This window comes from Calypte anna, chromosome 2 (assembly GCF_003957555.1).
Source record: "Calypte anna isolate BGI_N300 chromosome 2, bCalAnn1_v1.p, whole genome shotgun sequence".
Taxonomy (NCBI): Eukaryota; Metazoa; Chordata; class Aves; order Apodiformes; family Trochilidae; genus Calypte; species Calypte anna.
In genome coordinates this window covers 22,551,054-22,568,556 of record NC_044245.1, presented here as the reverse complement: position 1 = coordinate 22,568,556, position 17,503 = coordinate 22,551,054, and the positions used below count along the sequence as shown (strand labels likewise).

The window sequence follows — 17,503 nt, the reverse complement described above, 5'->3', positions numbered from 1 at the left end:
AGCCTGGTGTAGTGCAGACTACAAAACCATAGAACTCTAAATGAGTCACAAAATCACAGATGCAATTGCAGCATCCTATTTCTGGAAGCAGTAGCTTGATCTTAAAAAAGCCTTGGGGCCTTTATGTGAGAAAGGCTGGCATTTTGTGTTTTAAGCATGGATCTAAAATACTGTATACTGTTGCATTATAACAATTTACACTGGGAAGTGAGAGATGGCACCAGAGAATACCTGTGTTAAAAGGCTGTTCAGGTGGAAAGCATGATCTCCTCTGGGACTCAGCACAGAGGGCAGAGATCTCAATGGATGTAGATGAGTTAAGACAGTAAGAACAGAACTGAACTGCAGCTTCAAAATTTGGATCTGGTCTTAGATTTCAAGCATTACTAGGTTCTGAGCAAGTCTTTTCTGCATGCCTATAGTGGAAGGAAAAGCAAACTGCAGCCACACAAGGGACACAGTGTAGGAGCCTGGACCTTTCCAAGAGCTACAGAGCTACTTATATACTGGAGTATGCTATACAAGTCCTTCCCATCATGCTTAGAAAAGACATCCATCATATGGCTAAAACATTGATTCCTCCTTAAGGCAAAATGACGAAGGTAGATTAACTCAGATGACTGGAGTCATTCAAAATATGAGATTGGGGTGAGGACAGAAATCTGTTTTGGCTGATGGACAGGTATATCTGTGAACAGATACATGTTGGTTTATTTATTTATTTATTTATTTTTACTGTGAACAGTGAGTGTTTCCATTCTCCAGAGGCACAAATCTAATTTCATGGAAATTACATGAACTCTATTGCACACCTATTGTTTGAACCTCTTTTTAGAAAGCATCTTCATGCTTACATACCTTTGAATTAGCAGCCTGGAACTTATCCTGCCTACCTATTTCAAAACATAGGAAACCCTCCAGGAAAATCTAGCTGTCCACAGCTTGGACAGGTGCACCCTTTGCTGAGTTAAAAACTGGACCCAGAGAGTCCACCAGAGAGTGGTGGTAACTGGTGCTGCATCCAGTTGGCATCCAGTGATCAGTGGTGTTCCCAAGGGATCAGTACTGGGCCCAGTCCTATTCAACATCTTTTTTGATGACCTGGATGAGGAGATTGAGTCTAACCTTAGTAAAAAAAAGGGAGGGTGGGAAGACGATGCAGAGAGACCTAGGCAGGCCAGGTCGATGGGCCAAGGCCAAGAGTATGAAATTCAACAAGACCAAATTCAGTGCTGGAGCAGATCCAGAGGAGAGTAAAGAGGCAGGTGAAGGGACTAGGGGGAAAGCCTTGTAAGAAGAGGCTGAGGGAGCTGGGCTTGCTTAGCCTGAAGAAGAGGAGACTCAGGGGAGACCTTAGGAATCTCTACAATTACCTGAAAGGAAGTTGTAGGAAGGTGGGGATTGGGCTCTTCTCCCAGGCAACGAGTGACAGGATGAGAGGGCATGGCCTGAAACTGTACCAGAGGAGGTTTAGGATGGATATCAGAAGAGGGTGATCAGACATTGGAATGGACTGCCCAGGGAAGTGGTGGAGTCACCATCCCTGGAGGTGTTTAAGGAAAGGTTGGATGTGGCACTTAGTGCCATGGTCTAGTCATTGTGGTGATGTTAGGTCATAGGCTGGACTTGATGATCTTAGAGGTCTCCTCCAGCCATAATAATTCTGTGATTCTGTAATTCAGGTTATTTTCTTCAAAATATCACTACACTGAGATCTTTGGAAGACCAAGAAAAGTAATATAATCCTCAGGTTTATTGCATGGAATTGGGCAGCTACAAGCTAGAACAAATGGCACAGGATAGTCAAACAATTGTTTTAAGGACTAAAATGGGAAAGAGCAATGTTGTTTGTTAATGAATGCATTACATTTTGTCTGTCACATCTCCAGCAGTTTATGTTCTTATTTGGAGAGACATACCCAGATCATGTGGTGTAGTATGTGCTCTGAGCACTTTGCAATGAATTGTTGGGTCCTAATAGGAGCTACTTGAGAAATTTTAATCTTCAGGCACTAACTTTAATGATTTAGCATCTTATGCTTTGAAGATATTTACAGCTGATTGCCACATCTAGCCACAATTTCTGTTCTTCCAAGACAGGCATAATGAATGCCTTGTACAGTATATGAAGATCTTCTCCACCTTGGCCTCCATGCCGTTTACTATAACTGTATTCAGTTTTATAAGCAACTCTATAGGTAGCTTTTTAGTAAATGGCTTTTTATAAACACCAGTGTCACAATTTCAAGGTAGAACTCTTAGTTATTTACCTTTCAAAGCAACATTTTCAGGTCTGAAAATTAGGTTGAAAGTGTCCATACAGTAGAAAGTCTGTATAGAAAGAATATCTCCCATAAAACACAGGCTTAATGGCAACCAGCTGTGGTTGCATGCATCCTCTAGCATTGGAATTCATGTGTATTTGAGAATTGTCCTTCCTTTCATTTGTATCATGCTCATTTTAGTACAGCAGCTCACATAAACTAAAGAGGGTTAAAATGAACCATCTTTTTCTTGGAGGGCAATTTGCTTTTGCAGACTGTTTGGTTATCTCTGTGCTGTGTTTTCATGGTTCGGCCAGGTTCAGCCTTTAAAGCTTTTTCCCATGCAAGTGCAGCTGCCCCTCTAAGCACATTCCTCTTTTTGGCTCATCCTCGGAGATTTTCCCAGCTTCCTTTACCGTAGGACAAGCTCAGTCCCAGGACTTCTGATTCCCTGGGGCCTGCCTGTCTTTCACATTTTCTAAAGCCATCCGTTCCCACTGAAGTTTAGAAGACATACCAGGTCTTTATTTCCCTTTATTCCCTAGAGTCTACAATACATCAGAAAGAGTACAGGGCTGACCAGCCTGGGTTTAGGAATGTCCTTTGCAGTACTGCTGGGGTTATGGATTTCTTTTGCATCTATGATTCATGGGAGACCATGATGTATCATCATGTTACATCTATTTATGACTATCAGGCTCATGCCCTTTGCTCAGTGTTTTTAGCAGATGCTTTAACAGTTTGCCAGAAAGTAAAGACCACGATCTGTTAAATATAAATTTCTCTAATAATTGCATCATATGAAGAGTCTTGGAAGATTCTCTTTTTTTTCTGTCATTTTCTTTTTTATGATTATCATTTTATCTACACTTGTTACTAGGAATTTTTTTTTTACTCTCATCAAGGATAGTCTCACACATTTCTTTGACAAAACCTTTTGAAATGTTTTATTGCTGCATCTTTCATTCATTTCTAGCATCTACAGCTGACGAAAACCAGCTACAGTACCAAATAATTATGTGACATACAGAATACTAGTAACTGTTTAAGACCAGTTAATAGCAAACTAACACTGCAAGTCAACTGATCTGATGATGAGGAAAGTATCTCTGTCTGCATGGGGAGAAAGAAGTCAAGCGCAAAAAAATTAGAAGCAAAAAAGGAAGATGGCACTCTGTGCAAACATATGTAAGAACTTATTCAAATTATCATTTGACCTGAGAAAATAATATGAAGCAAACAACCTATTTGAATTTAACTTTTTTCATTTTACAAAAAATATACTTGCAATCGTACAGTATTCTCAAAATATTTTGATGAGTAGTTCCAGACAACTCTTGTAAAGTACTGTGGCTAAGCCTACCTGGATTTGAAATATCAGCCCTCTTCTGACTTCAATAAGGGCAGGCATTTAATAGGCATCTCCTTATAAAGAGCCGAAAATAAATATCTACTGTGATTTCTACCTTGATTTTTTTTTCTCTTCCCTTAGCAGGAATAGTACCTCTATCATGATGAATTGGCTTGGCTGTAGTGCTTCCAGTTTTGAGTTTCAAAAATTTCCAGATACCTAAAACTTAGCAACATGTCTATTGCACTGCTGACCTCCTTTGAACTCTAAAATGCTGCTCGGTTTGCTGTGGAGGCACCTTCTAAGCTCGCTGGGGAGAAGTAAACGACTAGTAAGGGGGATCCTAGTAATCCTGAGGAAAGTGGGCACAGTTAGGGCTCTTCACTCTATAGGGAATGTAGGCAGGAGAAGCCGGTGGCATTTTATGCAGTTTGCTGGTCACTGTCCATTTCAGTCCTTGCACAGTGGCACATCTGAAGCCCATCAGTTTTACTGACCAAGCTTATGAGAAGTCAGTAGCACATGAGCAGAGGGTAAGGTCACTCAATGTTAAGTTCACCCAGTATTAACTTTCTCCATAGGTACTTATAGGCTTAGACCTGAAAACTGTTCAGCATTACACGGTAAATTTATTATTGGATTTGTGAAGGCCAAATAAATTCTAGAGAATAGTTAAAAATGTTTTTCCAATAGAAGCTGACAGATAGGATTGTGATATGATTTTCATGCAATGCTTTTAGTTTTCCTAGCAGCTGAGACTTTCTCAGTCTAAAACTGTCTGATCATGCTCATCATGTCCCTACCCATTCTGAGTTTCTAAAGCAAATTTCCTGAGAAATCCTTGAGAAATCTTTAGAAAAAAATGAAATTATACATTAAAATATGTATTCTAACTTAAAGTGCCCAAAGCCTTTCAAATATATTGCCTGTAATGGGAATTATATTCTGTATACAACTCTCTGATGTACTTTGGAAATACAGTCTTAGTCTAATTGTTTCTCTGCTTCCAACTTCAGATGGATGACCTTAGAAAGAATGGGTCAGAACATTTTTAATTCAAGCATTTACTCAATTAGCAACAAGGGAAAATACCATACAGATCTCACTGTTCATTTTACAAGGTTTGCTATCATCATGATAGTTCAGTAGTGCAGAGAGAAAAGATTTCTGTTGCATGGACAATAGGAACTTTACAGCATAATTCAAATGTTTATGTATTTTACAGTTCTAGAAGGATTTTAAGGCTAACATTAATATACATTTGTGGCATGAAGACATGCTGAGAATTTTTAGTTCATTTTTTATTGTGGAGTCACTTTCAAATTTAAATTCACTGTAGCATGCTTTGGTTTGAATTTTTTCCCCCCTAAATATATACTCTGCTTCCAAGTCATGGGAAGTCTATAGTGGGTTCAAATGCTGTAGTACCAGGCATATCTATGTGCCTATAGATTTCAACAGTGGTCTTTCAGTAATTATATTGAGAACATATAATCTTTCATGCTGTTTGATTATATGGACTGAAAATACCCCATAAACTGTTGTTTCAAATGTCCCTGATGTAGGAATCAACAGATCACACCAAGCAGAGTAAGATCTGACCAAACATTTACTTGGAAGCTAGTGCACTTTTTGAAGCCCTGGCACAGTTATTCATTATTTTTCATAATAATCTGACCCTGTTTATCTTAGGACTTGACTGGGAGCACATATGAAAAAAAAATTTTTTTGTAAAATCTACAGCCTATCATGAGGAAAAATTCCCAGGAGGTATTTTAATTTTAATCTTATTGAAATCAGTAATTAAAACTGCTCATCTGAGGTTTCATTTGGGCTTGCAAACATCTTTATCCATCAGGAGTTTAAGCCTTCCTTGGTGCTTTCCACACCCTCTGAAGCAAACCCTTTTCTCCAGGTGTCAGGAATCTGAAATTGCTCTTTGACTGACGTTGCCCATGCCCAACTTCTCACCATAGTCACAGGCAGACCTTGTGCTTACTTGCTTTCTTTTGCTGTCCCATCTTGGCACCTTCACCTGCCCTAAGCATCTGAGAATGAGTCTTGTGAAAAGCTAGTGGGGGCTGGCAGCAATGAGATGAGACACAAAATTACTTTCAACTCTTCAGCACTGATCATAGCCCATAATAAGATTCATTATTATATTTCACACTGACCCATATAATAAGAATTTCTTATCTAACACATTATTTATGAAAAATAAAATCAGAGAATTTAGCATTTGAAAAAAAATACTGTCACAGAGCAGAACTAAGAGAGGAAGGCTTATTGGGGGAAAGCTCATTGATAAGGATTAATGTAGAGAAATAAGATAAACCAGGTGCCTCGAGTTGCCAAAGAGTGGGTGTGAGTCCACCTGTGCCTGGTTAGGGCAGGCCCCCTATTACCAGGGGGCCAATAAAGGTGGGACACACACCCACAGAGAGCAGTCCATCTTGGCTCACTCTTGTGCGAGGCAATGGAGAAGCCAGCAGCTCGTTGAGCCTCAGGAGCAAGAAAGGCTCCTCCTGCTACAGATTAAATTTATAATATGTGAGTAGTATATATGAGTACTGTAATTACACATAATATTAAAAAGAAACATTAAATATTTTAAGTCACAGAGACCTTCCAAGAAATTACTGGTAAACTAAATTGACAAAGGATAATCTCAGTTTTTTCATGTGTCTAAGGGAGAACAAGAGGCATATGATATAGTCCTGAAAGCTCTCCTGTGTACTTCAGCTACTGGTTGCATGCTGTGGACAAGACAGAAAAAAATTCTAGTCCTGTGTGAGCAGGAAACTTGCCCCAGTTGACAACTAAGAACCAAAATAACATGTATTATTAACTTTTCTTTTAATATGTTTCAGCCCTTCAATATTTATACGTGGATTTAGCTCTCTCTATTTGGAACCTAAATTAACAGGATCATCATTCAAGTAGATAAAACCACGTACACCTCCACAATCAAACCTTTAGGTACTCCTCACTTGAAATACACATTGTTTCTATTTGTTAGGGTATTTGTTTCTATTAGATGCAATCATAAATCCTCAAGAAGATGCACATCCCTTTCCCAATCATAGAATGGTTAGGGTTAAAAGAGACCTTAAAGATCACCAAGATCCAAACCCCCTTCATGAGCAGGGACATCTCCCACTAGACCAGGTTGTACAATGCCTCGCATGGAGTGTCCTTGCCTATGTAGGGGGTTTCAATTTCTATTAAATTCTGTACAGTTTCTCACAGGGGCTGGAAGAAAGTTAGCCTATAATTTATTTGCAAAAAAGAAAGAAGCAAATTATAATTCAACCCTCTTTGTATAGAACATATTGCATTATATAGCAATAGTCGGATTATAGCTATCTGAGACTAATTGGTCCGTTGCATTTTCAATGATTTATTTATTAATGTTGCTGATTTGTGTGTATACAAAACTTGAAGTGCACAGAAAAATTTTCTATATAAATTTGATAGATACATTTAATTTATTGATTTGCAAATGACAAATTCTTTTGGTCTAAAAATTTTATTTGCTCGTAAGAATGAAATATTGATTTTTGTGTGAAATACAAGTTTTAGATGTGCAGTAGAGTAGAGGCAGCAGAACTGCTTACGTTGCTTGGTAAAAGTCTATCAAGCTTTTCAACCTTATCTTTATTTTGAAGTTTTTATAGCTAGGTCATGAGAAATGAGTTTGGTTTGAGTCTTCTTTTAATACAGGCATGTACCAACTACTTGACATCTCAGTCAAGAGCATTTCTAAACACATTCACAAAACAGATTGGTCACTGTTAAACAGTAGATGTTTAGCATAAATATCCATAATTGTAACTGTAGATTTATTTCTCACTATACTATCTACAATTGACTATTTGGCTTCCTCTGTGTTCTCTGTTAAAGAAAATAATGTGTTTATTGAAAAATAATGAAAAGCATTTTAAGAACATCATGTGCTTTATAGTCAAGTAAGGTGTTGACATCTAAGGCTCAGACTGGTGATCTTGAAGACACTGAGAGCATTTCCATGACCTTATTGAGTTCATTCCTCTTTGCTCTGGGGCAAAGAGCCATTCCAACAGATCACAACAGCATGTCTCAGTCTCAGTGAGGCAGCAGTGCAGTTCACTGACTTGCAGTTTCCTGTTATTCCCACATATTATGGTGCCTAGTATATAGAAAGAGCAAGGTAATAAGTCATCTTCTTAGTGATTTTTTATATTACTGTAGAGAAAATATATAAAAATGCTTGTTTTGCATAATAAGGTTATGCAGCAAAGTGAAAGACTTCCCAGAAGAGAGTAGGAATGATTTTACTGGCATTGCATGAGGTCACAAGCTCTCCAATGTCATCTCTGAAGAAAATTGGACTAACCTGTTTCCAGCCAACAGGTGTTGTTACCCTGTCAGGCAGAATACACTGGACTAGCCTGTGCCCAAGGGACAGATGCATTTTATCTGCAGTACTCACTGCTGGGGTGGAAGAAGCCCTGAAAGTTCACCTCAGACTTTACACGATGCCTTTAAAGGGTGGGGACATTTCCCATCTGAGCAGATACTAGGAAAACAATGTCTCAGAAAAATACTGTCCCCCAGCTGAGATCAAACAAACTGTAGATATACAAGATAAAAGGGAAAACATGGGAAAAAGAGATTCTTTTCATGACTTAGGTCAGATTTAAAGAATGGTTAAAAACCGAATCAATAGTACTTGGATCCTACTATTACATCCTTTACCAAAGGACCTTCTAAAAGAGTATTAGGAATCATAGCTCAGAGACATTAGGTAACCTGACAAGTGAGTTATAAGTGTAGTTCTAAATAAAATGATTGGTGCACTGAAAATATCCAGGAGGATGTTGATACATTAAGACTAGTTGCAAAAACCACATAGATAAGCAATTTTGTTAAGGAATATTTATTTTCAGTTCCATTTAAACAAACCACTTTTGTAACACATACTAAAATCGTTAGGAAACATTCTAAGAAATCTCAGGGTAATAGCCACAGGGATGAATTAAATGCATTTCAGTTCTGCATATTGAAATACAGAATATGTTTGCATCATTCTGCATTTTATTATGTTGTTGCCTTTTGGAATGCTTAACATTAAAAATACATGACTGACACTCTTTATACCAGTAAGCCTTTTTATTGAAAAAAAAAATATTATTGCATTAAACTACATTCCCAGGGATTCTTTGAATAACCTAAAAAAAAAAGAAAAGCCGCGTTGCATGTACAATAGTGCAATTCACTTAGCTACTGTATAATATAAAACACTTTATACAGAGAATACAAAACAAAATTACTAGTTTACATATTGTACTTGCCAGAGTATTATCCAGTTTTAATATAAATGTAACACTTTTTAAATCAATCTGGTGAAATGACATTTTAATGCAAATCTACACAAAAAAATTTACACTTTAAATGTATGCCAGAAGTTCCTCAGTTAAAAAAAAATAATATATTTATCAAATCATGATTATGTAACTCAAGAAAATTTTTAAATTATAATTTTCCAGGATGGGTCACCTGTTTCCTTGGAATACGTACCAAGAATATACAATCAAGTTAAAATAGATTATTAACTTAAAGAGTATATAATGCTGCCACCAGGATACTGTAACTACTTTAAAAATCAGTCTAAATAAAATGAGAAATGTAGCCCAGCTCCATACTTAAGGCTCAGTTATGCTTTTAATTATAGTAATGATGAACATTTAAAGTACATTACCTATGAAAAAAAAATGGCAGCAAGCAGAGAAATATATCAGCTGTACTGTAAATTTTATTACATTTCTCCAAGAAACTTCCTTTCTGTACCAAGAACAACATTGGACATTCATTTTGTTGGCAGTCAGTGACTGCTGATTTGCTACAGTGCTGTTTCTGTCCCTTCCTAATCTTTTTTCCCATCAAAACCTTTCAAAATCCTTATTCCCATTGTTCCAAGAAATAAATTTAATCATTATTATCTATTCATTTGCCTCACCAAATCATCCATGTTGGTATATACAATGATGCATGGATATCCTATGATTTGGTTTCTTCCTAGAATACCATTGCATACATTAAGGGAAACAGATAAAACTGTGTTCCATAAATTATTTACAAAGGAGGACATTGTCAAGTTTCAGTTGTTCAGGTTTCTTGCCATAGCAATTTCTACAATATTAACATTGCCTGTGAGAAGCAGGGATACAAAATGTGTATGTACACATTAAAGATTAGCCTGTTATTTCCTCTGTTCCAGTTTTTCCTCTTGGGATTACCTACTTAGGATTCAAACAAACTACTATATACAATGAGAATAACTGTTTTGGTTTTTGTTTTGGTTTTTGGGGTTGTTTTTTCTGTTGGTTTTTGTTTTGTTTTTGTTTTTTAATGGAAGGGAACATAGCCAATAAATTCAAAACTGTGTAGGGCTGGAAACTGAATCTTTTCAGATGGTATTAACCCTGAACTGGTGGTGATGACTGTGCAGCTCAGGCAGCCTCTTCTGGGGTGCAGGTTGACCAGCTCCTTTAAAGCATCTATTTCAGAGTTGTTCCACAGAATTTTAACTAATGTTACCAAGTGGTCCACTGAGTGAGAGTTCTCTTTCCAAGAAGGCAAGTACTAACTTTTAGAAGTGTTAAGTCACATTCACTGAAATATATTTGATTCTCAGAAAATGGAGTTTCAGATATATAGAAATCAAATGCAATTCTGATCTAGTTTCGGGAAGATTTTAATAAAAAATGAAGAAAAAAAAAAGGCTTTTAAAACTGTCAAAATATTTATTTTTAACATCTTTCCCAAAGAAAATTTCTGTCTTCCTTAATTCTGAAGGAATTATTTCAATTAAAGAAGTTCCCTAGATTTAAAATGAGGAAATTAAACTGTAAAGATAAGTAACTCCAAAAGTACATTAATCCATTTTGTTAATGAAATTAATAAAGTATGTGGGAATCCAATCAAAAATATCTGAGGTTCTGGTTTCACCAACCTTTTTTGCTACTAAAGTGGTTTTCTTTTGCTCAATCTCCAGATTCTTTTTCTTATAGATTTTATTGATGGCTAACATGTTAAGTATCCAAAGAAACTTTAAATCTGAAAATGGAAAACAAGCAGTCAAAACTTGTAAATCCAGTTTAAAAGTTTGGCCTAATACCAGTTTATGCTGAAGCAGCTGCTTTTAGAAAATAAACCAATTCCATTTTATTGCAATGGATCAATCTGGTTTGATTAAAACTAAGTTTGAAAATTCCCTTTATTTGTATTTTAAATATTTAAGTGCAATTAGATCTCTTGGTTTCTTCAGATATCCAAATAAAACAGAATAAAATGCTCCCAGAGTTTTTAAATGTGCTTTATATTGATTCTGAAAAATACCTCATTAATTATGCCACACATTACTGCAAATGGATTGAAATAATTTTGGATGTTTCTAATCCAAACAAATGGGTACTCTCTGTTGGACACTTCACTGCCCAATTACATAGGGGAACCTGCCTGCAGTCTAACCACAATTATGAACTTAATTTCATGCTAAATATCCCATGTTAAGTTAGAAACACAATAAAAATAGTAAAAATGTACCATTCAAAGAGTTGCTGCAGCCGTCATCTGCTCCCAGATACCCAGTTAATTCTATCAGTTTCAACCACACATTACCCTGAAGCATTGATACATGCATTCAGACATTGTAGATTCAGAATTTCTATTTGTACACTGAAAGTTTGGGAAGCCATGCAAGAATCTTGACTTATTTTTTTAAATTCAATACACCTTGAAATTATGAGAGATGCAGATTTTTTTTTATGAGATTTGGTCTGGATAAACAGTTTCCACTCAGAATTTTACTTCTGCATTTCTGTGAATAGCAGCACAATTTCATAGGACCATCCAATTGCTCATGGGGCTTTTGAAATCATGAAACATATGTACACATTTTTGGGGCAAGATTCTCCCACACATCAGAGCTCTGTTTGGTAGAAAAGAAATGTTGTAGTCTTGGCCAAGGATGTAAGAGGTTCAAAGACAGCACTGGCTGCTTGGCAACTCCAGGCTACTGCAGACACAGGCAGGCAATGCAAAAGAACTTGGCTGCATCCCATTTTTTTCCCTCGAATTCTTAAATGCTTGGCTTAGGGAGAAAAGTGGCAGCCTGCTTGTGCCAACAGAGTGCACTACACCCAGGGAACATTTTGTTATGAACCTGTGGCCAGACTGCAGTCCCTTTACACTGTCCAAGCAATATAACTTAGGGATAAAATCACTAAAGGACCCTCTTCTCCAGTGTTAACTCATAACCCTTCACTTTGAGAATCCCTAATTTATTTTGGCCAGAAGAGAAGACCAGAGACCTGTTGTCCCAGACATCTTCTCTTTTGCTCTGTCTGAAATACCGTAACCAGACCAAGTACTATGCCATTGCATATACAAAGCAAACCTGTGAGGTGTGTCAAGATTGCACTATTTTAAACTGAGCTGTTTAAATCACTCATCAGTGCCAGCTGGACATGATGACTCTATGATGACTCTATGATTCTATTCTTAGTTATGTCTGGATGCTCTGGTTGCACTCCTACTGACAGTGAAAGACTTCTCTTCAGGCTGTGCTTTCCAAACCTTCTGTAGAATGGCACCAGCTGGACATCCTTCTGCTTGTGATAGTACCAGAAAAGGATTTAAAACTGTTTATACTCAGTGATACTAGAACTAAATTATTATTCATATGCTGTCAGCCAGAATGTGGACTTTAAAGTATTTGCTGTTGCACTCTCAGCAAAACAGTAGATTTCCCCTCAGACATGTTGATTGAATACTGAATAATGTATTTTATTCAAATTTTGTCTAGGAGCCATAGTGTAATCATTTGGGCTAGTTTAAATAGTTAGAAACATTGAAAACTTCTTTCATTGTAGGTAATTGTTGTGTCTGACTAGAGCAAGAATGGTGATGGGGCTCATGCCCTTGGAATAATGGATGAACTAAAGGATTTGGATGTATAGCAGGTGCAGCTGCATTAAGTTGTGGTGTAAATAAGGCTGGGATGCATGCAGCATGTGGCAGCATGGGGAAGCTCAGTGAGGAAGGGTGGAGGGGGGTGCTGGAGACCAAGTGCAAGGGGTGTCCTGTCAGCAAAGCAGGGTGAGTGGGAATGAGGGCTGGTGCCAATGGAGAAAGCGATATGGGGGCAAAATGTGCCTGAGAGAGGGGGTGGAAGTGTGCCAGGGAGAGATGGCTGCCATGGGGGTGTAGGGATGCTGAGACAGCAAAGCGTTGCAGCAGTGTGTGGTGGATGGTGGTGACAGTAGCATGCTGTGGGACAGGGAGGTTGGGAAGTGCTGGTGTTGCGGAGAAGGCAGCTGGTCCTGGGGCAGGCAAAACCTTTAAGTGCTTTGCCAGAAGTTGTTTCTGCATGTGCTGCTGGGCTTGCAGCTGCAGCAACCTGTATTTGTCTACTTCCTCTGGTGAAAACGTGATAGGCTGCTGCGTTAAAGGAGGAGAGGTGGATTTACTGTACACTTCTGGGTCATCTACTGTGTCATCGTACTTCTGCATAGCATTGTCACAAATAGAGTCTGAAATACCTTCTGCCCGGTTTGAGTTCATGTTTACGTCATGTAGTTCTTTGGTCTCTGTTGAATTAGCAACAACAGAATATCTATTAGAGGGAAAAGCACCAGGGAACTCATTTGGTACTGGGTCACAGCTTTGTATAAAGGGTTGCGCTTCACTAATGAAAAGATTGGTTTGTTCCTTTATTGCTGTGTTCCTTTTTATGCTTGGGCTCTGATAGCCTGTTCTTAGTTGAATGATGTCTTTAAAAAGACAATGATCATAATCAGTGTCTGTTGAAAGAGAAACGTCAGTTATCTCTGATGTTTCAAAGTTGGTTTTCTTCACACTGGTTTCCAAAGAACTGTTTTTATTATATTCTGTGTCATTTTTACCTATGCTTAGCATTTTCTCTGGCGAAGGTAACGTAACATCTACTGAAGTTGAAAACTGAAGAGCCAAATGACTTTGTAAGTGATCCTTTAATTCCACCCCACAAGCATTTGAAAATCTCTCTGAATTTTGCTTCTGTTCCTGGGTTTTCTTGGACTGCACTCTTTCTAAAAGTAACTTGGCTGTCATTGACTTTCTTTTTCCACACATGTCTTTTGCCTGAATTTCAGAAGAGCAGGTGGCAAATGTTTTTGACTGACCATTCACATTCTGAGAGTTACAATGGGCAGTATCAGCATCTCCTTGTTGGGTGTTAAAACCTCTCTCTGTGTTTCCTTTAATTTTGTTGTCACAGTTGTCAGTCTCTTTGGAGAAGGATCCTGAACTGCTGCCTCTTGATATTCTGCTACTAGATGATCTTTCACTGCTTCTTGAATGTCTGGTGGAACAACTTTTAGAGCTAAGGTAGCTTCTATTTCTACTATGCATTTTACCAAGAGGCCGGTGTCTACATCTGCTGTGTTTAGATCTGTCTCTGTGCTGTAAAACTTTATGTCTCGAACATCTTTGACATTTAACCATGCCTCTCTGTGTACAGTTTCTAGTTCTGTGATTCTTAACATGACAAAGATAATCCTCATCTGTTTCATCAGAAATGAAAATATAGTTGTGCTTTCTGTGTTTACATTTGTGCCTCTCAGCTGTCTTGCTTTTTCTTTTACAACAGAAAAGGAAATTATTTCTGCTGTGGTTATTCAATGTGGGACTCATGTAGCTACTTGTACCGCTAGCTGAAGTGTCAGAATAGCTGGAATATATGTCAGAGGAGGATTTTTGAGGAGATGGGAATCTCCAGCATCTCATGCAATTTCTGCATTCTTCATTTTCTGAATACCTGCTTTTTGAACTGGATTTATAACTCAGGAAACTTCCACTAGAATCTTTTCCACTGTCACTTATGTCACTGCTGCAGCTGACCACATCTTGAACAGGTTTGCAGTCACTTCGGTTTTCATGTTGTTCCTCAGAATAGATTAAGTGACATTTTGGATCTTTAGACTTTTTAATTCTAGACATAAAAGCAGAAACTGAAATACTTTCATTTCTAATGTTCTGTTTTTTTCTTTCACAGCTATGAAAATGATGCTTTAAAGGTCGTCTCAGTGTCATATGAAGACTTTTTTCTGTCATACAATCTTTTTGTGAGACATCAAGGTAAGCAGGCACTTTGGGTATACTTTCATTCAAATAATCTGCAATGCATTTTTGACCATTTTCATTAATTTCTTTCCCTATGTCTGACTCAGCTTTTTGCTTGGCCTTTCTTGGCTTTAGGGAACCTTTCATCCTCTTTGGTTTCAATAACTGATTATCTTGTTCATTTGACATTTGTTTGTATTTTATTAAACCTGAGGCTTCATTTTCATCTGCAGTCTTATTTATTGAGTGCTCTTTACAGATTTCTTTCTTTGTCTGATGCTGTTTACCACCTCTGTGATTTAATGAGAGTCTGAAGTCAAAATACAATGGATTACAGCCATATGAAATACAGGGCTCTGTTTTTGTAAACAAAAGTAATTCTGTGGGCCACTGCAGAGCCGTGGTGCCATCTTTGCTCACTACGTGGAGAAAAGGCAGTGTCTGTGGCTTAATATCTTTAACCATATTCTCCTTTGGAGGTGTTGCCATATTCCCATTTGTAGTTTCTGAATACTCCAAAGATCTTTCTCCTTTTACCACTGCAGGACTCTCATTAATGCTGCTTGTGCATGGCAGCTGAGGTTCTGGTTGTTGTGGGAGCTCAGGTAACTGGTCAGGCTGGTAGGCATTGCTATGCTTGCAAGTGTTTGCCAGTGTATAAAAATTGTTAGTTTGGCATGAAGCTGAATTGAGAGTTTCAAACAATTGCTCAGACTCATTCAATTTGCTCTCTTGCTCTGTTTCTCTGTGTGAGCCAGAAAAATCCAAATTTGAAAGCTGTATTTTGACTTTGGAAAATGAAGGATGAGCACTGACCTTGTCTTCTAATTCTCTATCACTAGTTTTATCATTTTCCTTCAGCATCTTATGTTTTACAGCTACATGACTTGGTGAACTGATATCCAAATCCATTTGGGCTTCTGTAATAGATGGCCCTTTATCCAAGCTTGCTTTCATGTCCTCCTCCAAAAGTGTTCCAGAACGACAGCCCTCAAGAGCTTGCTTTGCTTTATGGTTGGAGGATTCACTGCAATCATTTCCTTCTTCAGAGTTCTCACTGAAGACTGATGCCGAGGACTCAAGCTTCAAAGGAACTTTTTTGGAGAATGAGAAAGACACTCCTGCTCTTTGAAAAGTGTTGGTGCTATCTGGGAACACTTGTGAGGCTTGATTTCCAAGTGCATGGGGTCTTTCAGTAGGGGATTGGTGCCTCTTTATGATAAGCTGCTGTTTCTCTAGTACGCTGCTGGAGAAACCCAATCCTTCGCTCGTGGTGATTCTTTGAGAACTAGTTGTGAACTTGCTGCCCTTGTACAGTAAAATGCCATCTGGTGATTGCTGCTTTTCCATGACTAACCTGGGGGCTTTAAGCAATGGTCCACTCCCAGTTATGCTGTAAGGTAATAAAGTGGAAAAAAAAAATTAAAAAGCTGTATCAAGTAACCAAGTTAAGGCAAAAATCACATTTTGAGGGAAAACTAAATTCCAAAAGTTTCTAAAGGGTTGAAGCCGAATTTTGCCCCAAAAGGCGAGAATAAACTGCCTCAAAGACTTGGTTTGAGTCAAATAGGCAGGAGGTATTTTATTAACGACGCGCGTCGGAGAAATCGCAAGGGGATTTCTGGATTCCCGTGACAAATGCAAGCCTTTTTATACATTTTGATTACAGAATTACATCATAGTACATACATAATCATGCATATGCATATAGAGGCGTGGTATAGGCAGGGTGTAGGGTGGAGCCTTCTTTTGAGGAGCATCTTGGTGGTCGTTCCGGTTGCCTTCATCATTGGCAGGGGGCGTCCCATGAGTCTTCCTCCTTTAAACTTTTGAACTTCTTCCTTATTTGGGCAGTTTTCGATGTACTTGGCTTGGCCCCCATAGCTTGGCAGAGGCCTTTGGGTCAAGCCGACCTCGTTGGTTCTGGAATGCGCTGAGCTCTATCACTACCTGTTCCTATCTCTCTTCCCTGCCACTGTGTTCCATTCCTCAACTAATTTATTGCTCTATGTGGTTTTCCTAAACGCTGAGTTTTCTCCAGATGCTCTATATCTTATGCTTTAACCCATTATCTCTTGAAAGTAAGTGTTTCAGGGGCTTCAGGTAAATGTGTAGTTTAACCTTGAGCTTGGAATTCTATATGGGCAAGACAGTCTTTACACATAGGAAATTATATGATTTGAAGTCAGCACATGGATTTGCTTTTTCAAAGCTATACCCATCTACATCCAGAATAAACAGTATTGGTTTTACTCTGAATTTATATCAAGGAAAATCTGGTCTGTGTTAAGTCTTGGTTTTCTGAGACACCATTAGAAAGGCATTTGTGTCTTGTTGAAAATGAGACAATTTCAGCAGAACCAACCTCTATAAGAGAAAAAAGGCAGCCTTCTACTGCTTGAGGAAAATGTATCCATGATTTTCTTTTAAAAGATGATTTTCATTTTGTCTTTTTAATATTCCTCAATAAATGACCTTGTGAAATATTCAAAGAGATATTAATTCTTAAAGTATCACCAAACACTGGTGGGGAAAAGGGAAAAAGGTGTATTTCCACCAATATTAATGGCAATCTTAGTGCTCTCATAATCAGCCATCAATACAAACTTTGCTATAATTTTTCTTTCTGTATTCTACTTTCAGTTATTATACCAAAAAACCTCTCAGATTTTAAATATGGGGTTTGGTTTTCTTGTTATTAAAAAAAAATAAAAATCAACATAATCTAAGAAGGCCTCGACAA

The 17,503-nt window shown here is 37.9% G+C and overlaps 1 protein-coding gene across 1 annotated transcript in view; it reads right to left on the bottom strand.

The window, feature by feature from the left end:
- Positions 1–12,486: 12,486 nt before the first annotated feature.
- The window catches only part of ZNF804B (zinc finger protein 804B), a 207,788-nt gene continuing 202,771 nt past the window's right edge, over positions 12,487–17,503 (bottom strand). The window contains exon 4 of the mRNA XM_030445901.1: positions 12,487–16,153. Within this exon, the coding sequence (XP_030301761.1) occupies positions 12,487–16,153 (3,667 nt within the window). The remainder of the gene's footprint in view (positions 16,154–17,503) is intronic.